This window comes from Taudactylus pleione, unplaced genomic scaffold, assembly GCF_031769625.1.
Source record: "Taudactylus pleione unplaced genomic scaffold, aTauple2 ptg000326l, whole genome shotgun sequence".
In the NCBI taxonomy this organism is placed as follows: Eukaryota; Metazoa; Chordata; class Amphibia; order Anura; family Myobatrachidae; genus Taudactylus; species Taudactylus pleione.
This window is the reverse complement of record NW_028284727.1, coordinates 8,757,557-8,771,037: the sequence shown is the minus strand read 5'-3', so window position 1 is coordinate 8,771,037 and position 13,481 is coordinate 8,757,557. Positions and strand designations below refer to the sequence as shown.

The following is a 13,481-nucleotide window of genomic DNA, read 5'->3' as shown; positions in this document are numbered from 1 at the left end:
GCATACTGAAAGCAGAAAATAATCTGTAACAATAGAAACACCTTGACCCGATTACCTTTTTTTCAATTCTAAACTTTTCAATTGTAAATGTGAAGAAGAAAAGTAAGTTATATTGTAGCTAATTAAGCAATTTATTAACTGATTACAGCCTTTCACTAATGTTGTAGATTAAACTTTCATAGAGATACAGTATTACTGTGTGCTCTGTATAATTTTGTAATTACCCATAGAAATTCACACACAAACTGCCAGGTATATCGTAAATTTATACATTCAACTATCCATTGCAACATATAAAAACTTTGTGTGTATATATATATATATATATATATATATATATAAATCGAATAGCCATGTACTCCTCTTCCAAAAGAATGTAAATGCCACGGTGCCCACTACATAGTAAATACAAACACCTCCAGGTGCGGCACTCGGTGGACTTATAAACAAAAAACAAAAAGTACAGCCGTTACTGCAACGTTTCGGGCTTTAATAGCTCATCTTCAGGCTTCAGACATTTATGTCTGAAGCCTGAAGATTGGCTATTAAAGCCCGAATATGCCCGATATGGAGGCTATGAAGGTTATGTGGGTGGTTCTGAGATCTGATAAGCTTGCCTGAAGAGGTGAGTTTTCAGGGATCACTTGAAGGATTGGAGACTAGAGGAAAGTCATATTGTGCATGATAAGACATTCCATAGAGTGGGTGCAGCCTGAAGAAAGTCCTGTAACTGTGAGTGGGAGCAAGTAATGCATGGCAATGAGAGACGCAGATCTTGTGCTGTGTGGAGAGGCCGGCTAGGGAGATATTTTGAGTTGAGTGAAGAGATGTATGTTGGTGTGGTTTGGTTAATAGCCTTATGTGTAAGTAAGAGTATTTGGTATTGAATATGGTAGAAAACCGGCAACCAATGGAGGGACTGACAGAGCGGGGCAGCAGACGATGAACATTTGGCAAGGAAGATAAGCCTTGCAGTTGCATCATAATTGATTGTAATGGCAATAGCCTGTTTTTGGGAAGACCAGTAAGGAGGCTATTGCAATAGTCAATACAGGAAATAATAAGTGCATGGATTAGAGTTTTTGCAGTGTCTTGTGTGAGATAAGGTCACATTTCGGATATGTTTTTTTAGATGTATGTAACATGATTTTGAGACAGATTGAATGTGGGGAACAAAGGACAGTTCAGAGTCAGGTTTTAGAATATTAAGTTTCAGGTGGCGAGATGACATCCAAGATGAAATCGCAGAAAGACATTCAGTGACACGGACCAGTACAGATGGTGATAAATCTGGGGAAGATAGGTATATTTGAGTATCATCTGCATACAGATGGTACTGAAATCCAAAAGAGCTGATTAGTTTGCCAAGAGAGGAGGTATAGATTGAGAATAATAGAGGCCTTAAGACCGAGCCTTGCGGTACTCCAACTGATAGAGGTAGTGAAAAGGAGGCAGAATCAGAAAAACGAACAGTAAAAGAGCGATCAGACAGGTAGGAAGAGAACCAAGAAGGAGCTGTGTCCTTAAGAGGGTAAAGGATCTAGAGTAGAGGTAATAGAGTAGGAGGATGAGAAGAGGGAATATACAGTACTTCATCTTCGTTTGTGAGATCAAATGAAGAGAATGTGCCAGAGGATTCAGGTAGGGAATTGAGCAGGTCACTAGCTGAGGAAGAGCATACCATTTCATTACAGATCTCATGAATCTTGTCCCTAAAATAGGAAGCAAAATCTTGTGCACAGACAGTAGCAGGTGGTTTGGGTGAGGGAGGGGTAAGAGGCAGTTTAAATGTATTAAAAAGTCGCTTGGGGTTAGAGTCTTGAGCAGAGATAAGAGATTGGAAATATGTTTGTTTGGCAGTGTCCAGAGCAGTAAGATAAGAGTTGTAGATAGTCTTATATGTGAGGAAGTCAGTTGGAGTATGAGACTTTCGCCACTGACATTCAACTTTATGTGAGAGTTTTTGTAGATGCCTTGTTAAGTTAGAATGCCACAGTTGACATCTAAGTCTATGTGGTGTGTGATGGGTAGGTGGATCTACTTCATCGAGAACTTTTTCTAAAATCTGGTTTAGGTGTGATGCAGCAGTCTCAGGAGAAGTGAATGTAGAATTTGGTGAGAGTCATTGTAGAGAGGTAGATAGTTGTTGAAAGTTAATAGCATCAATATTTCTGCAGGTTTAGGTTTGGTTAATTTTAATAACATTGATGTAATGGAGGAAAGTGTGCAGGTGATAAGTTTGTGATCTGAGAGAGGGAAAGGAGCATTAGTGAAATCAGAAACTGAGCATAGTCGGGTGAATACAAGATCATGGTAGTGGCCCTCCTGATGAGTAGCGGAGTCAGTCCATTAGGAAAGGCCAAGAGATGAGGTTAGAGACAGTAGTCTGGTGGCATGAGGAGATTGTGGACTGTCAATAAGGATAGTGAAATAACCCATAATGATGGTGGAGATGTCTGATGATAGGAAGTGAGGGAGCCAGCCAGAAAAATGTTCCAGAAATTGTTGAGGTGGCACAGGTGGGTGGTAGATAACAGCAACTTGCATAGAGAAAGGGGTGAAAGTCCTGATATAGTGTACTTCAAATGATGTAAATGTGAGTGAAGGTACCTGTGGGAGAACTGTGTATGTAACAGATTGGGAGAGTAATATTCCTACCCCACCTCCTTTACAATTACCAGGCCTGGAGGTGTGTGAGAAGTGTAAGTTACCATATGAAAGTGCAGCAGGAGAGACAGTGCCTGATTGTGTGAGCCATGTTTCTGTTATCACCAGAAGGTTGATGTTAGTTGAAATAAAGAGGTCATGGATGAACATTAGCTTGTTGCAGACAGAGCGTGCATTCCATAAGGCACATTTTAGTGACTTGGAGGGTGAAGGGAGGCATGCAATGTTTATGAGGTTAGCTGGATATATAGCTCATTGTAGGTGTGGCATGTGTGTTGGGCCTGGATTTGGTGATATGTCACCAGCTAATAGAAGCAGAAGGAGAGAGATATAAATATATTGGTGGGATTTGTATGATAGATTTTTATGGCGACAGGTTGTGGATGTAATTGTCAATATGTATAGATAAGTTAAAAGCTCATGTGTGTTTGTCAGAGGAGATAAGATTAATGAGGTAGCAATATGTACAGAAGGATGAGCTACAGGGAAAGTAAAGGATGTAGTAGCCTTAGAGATGATTCCATGTAGTGAGATAAGAAATAGAAGTTTTTGATGCATTTTTTTTTGCCTAATATAAAAACACATATATATATATATATATATATATATACAGTCAGGTCCATAAATATTGGGACATTGACAGAATTTTCATATTTTGGCCTATATTCACCACCACAATGGCTTTGAAATGAATCAAACAAGATGTGCTTTAATTGCAGACTTTCAGATTTAATTTGAGGATAATTACATCCACATCAGGTGAATGGTGTAGGAATTACAACAGTTTCTATATGTGCCTCACACTTTTTAAGGGGCCAAAAGTAATGGGACTATCAAATCAAAAGCTATTTCATGGACAGGTGTGGACTATTCCCTCATTATTTCATTATCAGTTAAGCAGGTAAAAGGTCTGGAGTTGATTCTAGGTGTGACATTTGCATTTGGAATCAGTTGCTGTCGACTCTCAATATGAGATCCAAAGAGCTGTCACTATCAGTGAAGCAAGCCATCATTAGGCTGAAAAATCAAAACAAACCCATCAGAGAGATAGCAAAAAACAATAGGTGTGGCCAAATCAACTGTTTGGAACATTCTTAAAAAGAAAGAATGCACCGGAGAGCTCAGCAATACCAAAAGACCCGGAAGACCACAGAAAACAACTGTGGTGGATGACAGAAGAATTATTTCGCTGGTGAAGAAAAACCCCTTCACAACAGTTGTCCAAATCAAGTACACTCTCCAGGAGGTAGGTGTATATGCGTCAAAGTCAACAATCAAGAGAAAACTTCACAAGAGTGAATATAGAGGGTTCACCACAAGATCTAAACCATTGGTGAGCCACAAAAACAGGAAGACCAGATTAGAGTTTGCTAAACAACATCTAAAAAAGCCATTCCAATTCTGGAACAACATCCTATGGACAGATGAGACAAAGATCAACTTGTACCAGAGTGTTGGGAAGAGAAGAGTATGGAGAAGGAAAGGAACTGCTCATGATCCAAAACATACCACCTCATCAGTGAAGCATGGTGGTGGTAGTGTCATGGCGTGGGCATGTATGGCTGCCAATGGAACTGGTTCCCTTGTATTTATTGATGATGTGACTGTTGACAAAAGCAGAATGAATTCTGAAGTGTTTTGGGCAATATTATATGCTCATATTCAGTCAAATACTTCAGAACTCTTTGGACGGTGCTTCACAGTGCAGATGGACAATGACCAGAAGCATACTGCAAAAGCAACCAGAGAGTTTTTTAAGGCTAAAGCTTGGAATGTTAAGCAATGGCCAAGTCAATCCCCTGACCTGAATCTGATTGAGCATGCATTTCACTTGATGAAGACAAAACTGAAGGGAAAATGCCCCAAGAATGAGCAGGAACTGAAGACATTTGCAGTAGAGGCCTGGCAGAGCATCACCAGGGATAAAACCCAGCATCTGGGATGTCTATGCGTTCCAGACTTCAGGCTGTAATTGCCTGCAAAGGATTTGCAACAAAGTATTAAAAAGTGAAAGTTAGATTTAGGATTGTTTAGTTTGTCCCATTATTTTTGGCCTCTTAAAAAGTGGGAGGCACATATAGAAATTGCTGTAATTCCTACACCGTTCACCTGATTTGGATGTAATTACCCTCAAATTAAATCTGAAAGTCTGCAGTTAAAGCACATCTTGTTTGTTTCATTTCAAAGCCATTGTGGTGGTGAATAGAGACCAACATATGAAAATTATGTCAATGTCCCAATATTTATGCACCTGACTGTATAAATTTATATATATTTTTTTTTTTTTTCCATATTAAGAAAGTATCAAAGAAAGGTTAAATAAATTGGATTGAAAATTAGTTTCTCATTTAACTAAAATCATTAATAATAGATTTTTAAATAATTTATATGAGTCATGCTCTAACTGTCGAGTAATGCTATTTAAGGAAATATATAGGAATTTGGGCTCCCATATTTTTGAAGCAGAATACCACAGATACTACAGGATAAATGTAGGTACTTAGATGACTGAGCAAAGGTTTTGGAAGCCGGATTTGCCAAAACCAAAACACGATCATGAATTAAAACCAAAACACAGGGGTCCACGCACATCTCTACTTTAAAGTAGTCAACCTGCTGTTTTATTTGTTTTTAATTCTGTAGCTAACTGGCTCTTAACGCTAAAGAGAAACAAAACAATCTGACATTATTAAATAGTCTAAGGTTCTCCAAAGTGTCAGCAATCTTAGCAATAACTAAAAATAATATGCATATACAGACATCTATTTCAGCATGATGTTTCTACCTTTTTGTAGACTCAATTTTATTTCTTCTTTTTCTCTTTTAGGCTCTGAAGAAATAATTTAAAATAGTTATATTCATTGCAAATCTTTAAACATTTGTACATTTGATAAATAATGTGTACAACTATGTTATGCTAATCAACCAATTTTTGCATAATTTTTAAATATTTTTATTTATTTATTTGTTATCCTGTTTGACTTTTCTCACGTGGTTTGAGGAAAAACATTGTCTCTACAATATCTAAAGATACCTTGATGTGTATTATATACAACCTTACATTGAGAGTGGGGTATGTCCTCTTTTTTATATACAGTATTTGAAGTGAATGAAAGGATTTTCAATTTCCATTATACACTGATCTTGCATTGTTTGCATTTGGTGAAATCTTACCAAGTTTAAACTCTAGAACATACTACACATGTTAGTTCCTTTTATGTTTTTCCATATACAATGATGAGAAGAAAACAAAATTATGTATAAGAGATGGTGGAAGAAGATTTGTACAAGAAAGACCTCCTTCTACTATTCTAAGGCATGTATTGAGTACAGATGTTAGGTTCTCCAGAAATCCGAATCCACCTGAATCTTGTGAATCCAGACAGATCCGAGTTGAAGAAATCCAGATAAATAAACGTAACAGTTTTGATCTTCCATCGTACCAGAGTTCAGATTATAAATCCAAATTTCAGGTTTTGTATTGCAAAAATTACATGATTTTTGCTGTTTTAAAAAACTTTTTATCATTTAAAAAAACCTCATGTCCAAAACCTAAACAATTGAGGGTGGTTTTGTAAAACCAAAACTTGAAGATCCAGATCCAAAACCAAAACATGGCGGTCAGTGCACATCTCTAGTATTAAGTGAGATCTCAATTATTCATTATTTTTTATACAGTATAATATGTTTATGAGAGAGCACCTTTGAACTGAGTTATTCCCACTTTTTCATGTAGATACTCCACTTTGGCCCATTCAAATTTAATGTTTTATGGTAGGCAAACTGCCTGCATCCATACTACTTTGATGTGTCACAGCCATCAGAAAGATAAATGATCTCTACAATGGAAACCATTCTTATTGTTTATAGACATGTGACATGTGATGGCTCAGACTATAATTTTTTATACTCCTGATAATAGAAAGTAGAAATGCAGAGACCACAGTTACACAGATTTGACAAATGTAAAATGTATTTATCGCCTTAAAATGTGATCATCATGTATTGAAAAGAAGTTAAACTAGAGAAGAAAAATAGTGGTATGGAATGAAGGGACCAGCAGCTGGTTATAAACAATTAAAGCTCAACCACTCAGTGGTGTCAACGATGTCAAAAAACAGGGCAGCAAGCTTTCCCCCTGGGTGCACAGCTCAGAAGGTTCTGCCCCTCTTCTATATCCATGCCTAAAGGGAAGCTTATCTAGGAAGATGGCGTCTCTGAGCAGAATCAGCAAAAATTCAATTTTGGAAAAGTTTACCTACTATGTCAACATAAAGTTTGTGATCTGCCAGACCCATTTCTTCATGACAAGGCACCCTCTAAGCTGAAGACAGTGCCACAAAACAAAGCCTAACTAATCCCTGCTAAACAGAAAAAATATCCTCCAGAAAATAAAACATCCTCAGTCAAATGAAACTGGTCCAGCTGGTAAAGATGGGTGTCATGGGAGCAAAATCAGTCATGGTAAACAATAAAGACTCATTAATGGAGCAAAAATGAGCAATGTTACATTTTACTTTGCGACAAGCTGAATCAATCAAGGCATCCCCATTAGTGCAGTACCTAAACCAAAGAGGAAAAATGTCAGATCAAATGTCTCAAACCCAGGGGCACCCACCCACCAACCAACCCAAGTCTTTGACGATGGTACCACATAAGACTAAGGACAACCTCTTCCCTAAAAGGTTACTGCCAAAATTAATTACTAGATCTCCAGGGACCCCAAAATTCTCAACCACTTCCAATAACTTCTCCTTAAAGGAGGTCCAACAAAGCCCATGATAACCTAACCAGTGGATTTGAGCAGTACAAAGAAAATAGGCATCATCAGAAAGTGTTCTGGATACCCAATAAACAAAAGAATGCTTTAGCACTCATATAGACTTTCCATCATAGAGTAGAACCAGGGGAAATAAAAGAGGAAGAAAAAGAGTGTAGGGACTTGATCTAGGGTGAAATCTCCTGAAAAACCTGGTGGGTACCTCATATATTTTTAGCATTATGGTCCCATCCAAGGCAATACACAGGTAAAAACAAATCTCTCAATACTTCTGTCAGGAGTTCTTGCAACCAGCCAATGAGTAGCAGCAGCCTCAGGTCCCCACAATCGTGGTTGCTGCAAGTGCCCAGGATAAAAAGTTTAGCTGAAGGCTTATTACTTGAAGTGTTGTCTGAGATACATCTGCCACAACTACAGAAACAGCTGTGCCAATCGAAAATTGAGGGCTCCAAACTCATAAGGAAAAATACCCTGTGTGGCATTGAAGCTGTCAACACAGCAAAGCCAAATGTCAAGTTAGGAAGGTTCCATCTTGGAGCAGAAAAAGTAACCCCCAAATGATTCCTGAACATATCAAAAGGCAGCCAAGGACACTGGACAGATCCAATTGTTCTTGGCTGGATATATGTAACAAACATCTTTGGATTTGTAGTATTAAGTAATATTCTAATCTTATTGCTGTTTTTTTGCAGTGTGCAGGGCTAACACCATTTTAAAGGGGAACATTAAAAGTTAGCCCTGTTGCCATGTAAAGTGACATATGGCAGTCCTGAATATGGAGCAACATGAAGAATGCCTATATAAGCTGTTACATTTTAACCAGCAATGCTGCTGACATAAGGACTAACAGTGCCAACACTGCATAGAGACATCCCCTAATAATTAAATAAAAAGAGGGAGAGAACAGACTGGGGAGCAATAATCAAAATGCATAGGATGGGATTCTAGGTAAAAACCTGATCCCAACCAAGGCCAAAAAGCCCTATATAGCATAGGGAATATGTGACAAACCCTGGGCCCAAATTAGGTACCCAAAGGAGCCATCTGGCCGAGTTAGGGCAAGTGCCTGAAGGCAATAGAAAAATTATGTACCAGTTGACAAGAGGTGCAGTTGAGTTAGAGAGGGGTCTGTGCCACAGAACACATAAATGCATGGCCCAAATACAGAGCATAATAGGTAGCAGGGCCATAACTAGGGTAGTGCGACCAGTACCATGGTACAGGGCACTGCAGGGCAGGGGGCGCTGTTCAGGCCTGTCAATTTTCCTGTTTATTATCATTATCACTTGTACCTTCCTCTTCTTTTATCCCCAGCATCTCCTGGCCTCCCCTATCTCTTCCCTGGCCATTCCCCATGAAGCCATGGTGCATTTTCAGGTGCATTATCTTATGTCCCTATTTCAAAAATGGGGGGATGGGCGCCAATGCTCTCTCTGGCACAGGGCACCAAAAAGTCTAGTTATAGCTCTGATAGGTAGTAACAGTTATATAAAAAGTTGAACAGCCATTATTCAAACAATGCAAAATGTATTTACATTAGTTTTATAGGCACATGTGTAAGTATGCAAAATCCCCAAATGGAAGTTTTTAATGTAAAGACCTACCCACAAAGCCACATGGGCAAAGACAGCACCCATATTATATAGGAAAATAAATAAGGCACAGAACAATTATATTGCTAACAAGCTTCAGCAGCATGTACCCCATATATACGAGTCACATAAACATAAAACCTATAGGGTAGGGCAAGTGTACACTTATGAAGGCTGCAAATAGCAAAGTATATGACACAAAGGGTCCCCTGATAAAATGGGGTTGCCTATGAGGCTATAATGTGAGTTGCAAGAATTGCCAGGCCTATTCAATAGTGGCACTGGCTGCACCCAATTTGGGCTCAGTATCCAATGCAACAGGTGGGGGACTATGCCCTGTTTTATTTAATTTTTTTTAGCCAGGATTGAAAAGGGGGAAGGAGCTTGGAAATGCTGTGATGTTTCCGCGATGCTGACCCAGGCAATCCAGTGGAGGCAACAAGATTAAAGCCATCCAAACACACAATCTGTCCATGATAACTGGCGTTGTGGAAGATAGGTGGGTCCAGTGCAATGCGGGATTGTGCACCCGGTCCAGGACAATGCGGCCATGATCCAGGGCAGAGAGATCCTTAGCATTCAGATAGTGTAGAGGGCCAGGGGTTGCCAACACAGATAGTATAGTACATAGCTGGACACTTTACAGGGATGAGGGTAAGCTCGGTTTGCTGCAAGTGCTGAGAACTGAATAGAGTGAGCTAGAAAGAGGGGGACGCAGTGTAGCACATAGAGACAGAAAATTAGAAAAGCATGATAAATTAGTATTAATAATAACTTTGTAAATGATGTATGTTTATCAGAATGAAGATAAATAATGGTTATTAAGTTAATTAAACATTTAGTACCTTCTATTATTGGCACAATCTGTTTCTCTTCTTCTTTTTCCTTTTCAGGCTCTGAAACAATAATTATATATTACTTAAAACATATGGGCTTAAATGTAATAGAGTGAGAGCCTCCATTGCTGTTGGAATACATGCAACTATTCCCATTTTTTTAAAACAGCAAGCATGTTAAAGACAAAACCAAGCTGGTTATACCTTTAACATACTTGCTGTTTTAAAAAAAGGGAATACTCGCATGTATTTCTGCATTGGCGCCGGCTTGCACTCTATTACATTTAGCCCATGATATTTAAATTAGATTTTTATTTTGATTGCACTTACTAATGTACTTCACTAAGACATTCAAAATAGTAAGAAAATATGATAATGTGCACTTTAAATAACAAAGTGCTTATTCTGGTGCAACTTTATTAAGATATACTGTAGTTACTGTATCTCAGGTCTGAGAACCTTTTTTTCCCAATCTTTATCTACTAGTCTTCAGGAGTACAGTACAATGTTTATTAGCCAATCAACTCAATGAAATGCTCACAGTCTCGTTAGTGGAGCATTTTGATCTATTTTAATTATTTTCATATGAGGAGGAGAATGGAGGTAAACAGGAAGCCAGGGGCTGAAAGACAGATAGTGGAAGGAAAGTATTGGTGTGAGGCTACTGTGTCGCTAATGCAGAAAATGTTGGTATACAGTATGTACAATTTATTTATTATGCAGAAATGAAAAAGCTGAAAGTTGTAAGTGGGTAAGAAACCATAGTCCCCACAGCCCTTGACAGTTTGGAACATGGTTAGGATGGGCAGATAGAGAAATATACACCAAAAAAATCTATTTAGAATTTACAATATCTCACCATAATGCATCAATGTGTTTAAGATATATAGGGGTAAATTTACTAAAGTGAGAGTTTTTGGAAGTGAAGATGTTGCACGTAGCAGCAAATCAGATTCTAGCTATTATCTTCTAGAAGGTGCTAGTTAAATGTTAAGTACTGTACAATTTGATTGGTTGCTATGGGCAACATCTCCACTTCTACAAACTCTCACTTCAGTAAATTTACCCCATATTGTATATTGTGTCAATTTGCCAATCAAGCTCAATGGATATATGGTCATTTTACCTTTAAAATAGATAAATTAGCTAAAAAGGTAAAACATCTGTTGACATTATCAAGGATGTTTTCAGTGTTATTTAATTTTGGGGTGCCTCATGAAAAATAAAATTGTGTTTCTGTACAAGTGACTATGAGCTACATTTGCTATGAATCCTAACCATTATGTTATTTAGTCTATTATTATATGTATTCTTATAAAGTATTATTGTGTTTATGTGTTGCTATGACAATGTACCCATAAATGTTTGATAGTGATTGTTGGTATATTTAAATGTTTTTGCATTGAAATATGTTGTTGCTTGTTTGTCAAAGCTGAATAGCCAGAATAGCAAATACAGCTAAAGAGATATATGTCTCTCTGTGCACCTTATATTTGCACCTCACACATTTCCTGTCATTTACATGTGACCACTAATGGAGCCAAACTTGCAGTCTATTTGTGCACATGTACATCATCAGTTTTAATCACTGATTCTCTAAGTTTGTGTGTAATCTCAATGTATAACATTTTATGTCTTGGATACCTGTTCACTTAATTATTATATGTAATATGACCCTACTTTGTGCCTTTGTAAATGACCGCACTGTATATTCAAATGCACTCTCACTGCCGCTTTCACTTCATTTTATTGTATTGTACAGCTATGCTTTGGTAATAAACAGTGTTACTGCAAATTATAAAGTAATAGATTTGTAATTTTATGATTGGACAGATCATGCACTCCACTTTCACAAAAAATTTGGGAGCATACCCAAAATAATATTTTGAAAATTGATGATCCACTAAAGGTCTCTCATTGTAAGAGTGGGATAGATCTAAATTTTACTATATGACATGGCTTAATGGACATTCTAAGTAGACGTGGTTATCTGAGCTCCATCTTGCATGCCAGTTCAGCACTAAGTCACCTGGTCATCCTTGCTTGCTCCCACCTGATACTATTGTGCTCCATATACATTACCATCAAGTTCCTCTAATCTCTTTAAATGTGTAGAGCTCTGGTTCTCTGAGCAATGTGGCATGCTTAGATCCTGTATTTGGCCATGACCTCACTTAGTTATGAGAATGGCTCTGGATGGCACAATATCATACCTCCAGCCTTCCGGACCTAGTTTGCAGCTAGCTAATACTGCCATGAGTGAGACCTACATGACAGTTTGAGTACGGACAATCATGACTCCTTACACCATTTTGCATTGTAGATGACCCTTGTTAATGATGTACCCGAATAGGCTAATTGTTCAATTGCTGAAATATAGTACACTGGGACATTGCTATACTGTACATATTGGTCATGAGCTCTGGGTGGGCAGTGGCTGCTTAGATTTTCCAATATATTCTTGACGAAGGCTGTATTGACTGGTCCCCTGTTGTGTTGTATAGTTGTCCCTGACACAGCTATATTGACTTACTGAAGCTGAGGCTCATTTGCCTTTATTTACTATTCTCCTGTGGCTCCTAGGAGACTGAAATCACTATAAGTTTGATGCTCCTTCTGCTCTACTGCTATGGCACTCTGATGCACTAATATAGATCTGTTGCCCATACAATTGATGGACAATGGTAAGTTTGCATCTGAACAGTACAAATATTTAGAACTGTACTAAGACCCCTTGTGAATCTTATCTATCCTTCCCCCAAACCAACATAAATGAGTAAGGGTAGAAAAACAGCTAAAAAGGGGGAAGGACAAATATCTTATGACCTGTGATGCTTGGAATACCACTAATTCCTGAATGTACTGTATCTAGTTCCTCTGAAATGACATTTCCTGACCCTCTTATTTAACTGGCTAAACTACATCTAATTCTCCATCCCTTGCTGAGGGCCAAGCTCTGCAGTGTTGAATCATCCTAACGTTAATGAAGTATAGCAACTTCTTTGCACCTTACCTACTAAACAAGAGCAATCCATTAAAAAGATTATGAACTGTTAGAAATTAAATTACAAGAGACAGTCTGTAACAAGGCAGCTACTGTTCAGTTAGACCTCACACAACTCCTCACACAACTTGCTGCCACTCCATCAGTCCTGGAAAAAAGCAGTGAAGATTCCACTTACTATCATCAAGCTGTGAGATGCAATAGCAGTGGGAGAGAGGTCCAAGAGGAGCAGGAGGAAAGAGAAACATTCCCCTGATATAGACATTACCTGATCGACTGCTGTGAATTACATGTTTTTTTCCTGTTTATTCTTCCCTCTTACATTTCAGGTTCCTGATTCAGTTCAATGGGCATCTACTGGAATACTCCACTACTGTTTACCATATTTTAGTTGATTTATCTGTTCCCACCAGAATTTCAATTTTATATTTTTAGTGCTTTTATATTTGTTCATATATTATTTATATTTTACTGTTTATAAGTTGAATTATTTGAATTGTGCTATCTTTCTGCATTTTATATAACTGTCATGGACCCTCCCCCCCAACTCTCCACACCACAATTTTCCTGGCTCTATAGGTGTGGTGTAGAACAAATGTAAG

The 13,481-nt window shown here is 38.1% G+C and overlaps 1 protein-coding gene across 1 annotated transcript in view; it reads right to left on the bottom strand.

Moving 5' to 3' along the window:
- The window catches only part of LOC148509478 (uncharacterized), a 621,587-nt gene that overhangs the window by 156,183 nt on the left and 451,923 nt on the right, over positions 1-13,481 (bottom strand). Inside the window, exons 45-46 of the mRNA XM_088443077.1 lie at positions 9,885-9,935; positions 5,453-5,497 (exon numbers count right to left, since the gene is read on the bottom strand). Coding sequence (XP_088299203.1) covers positions 5,453-5,497; positions 9,885-9,935 — 96 coding nt within the window. The remainder of the gene's footprint in view (positions 1-5,452; positions 5,498-9,884; positions 9,936-13,481) is intronic.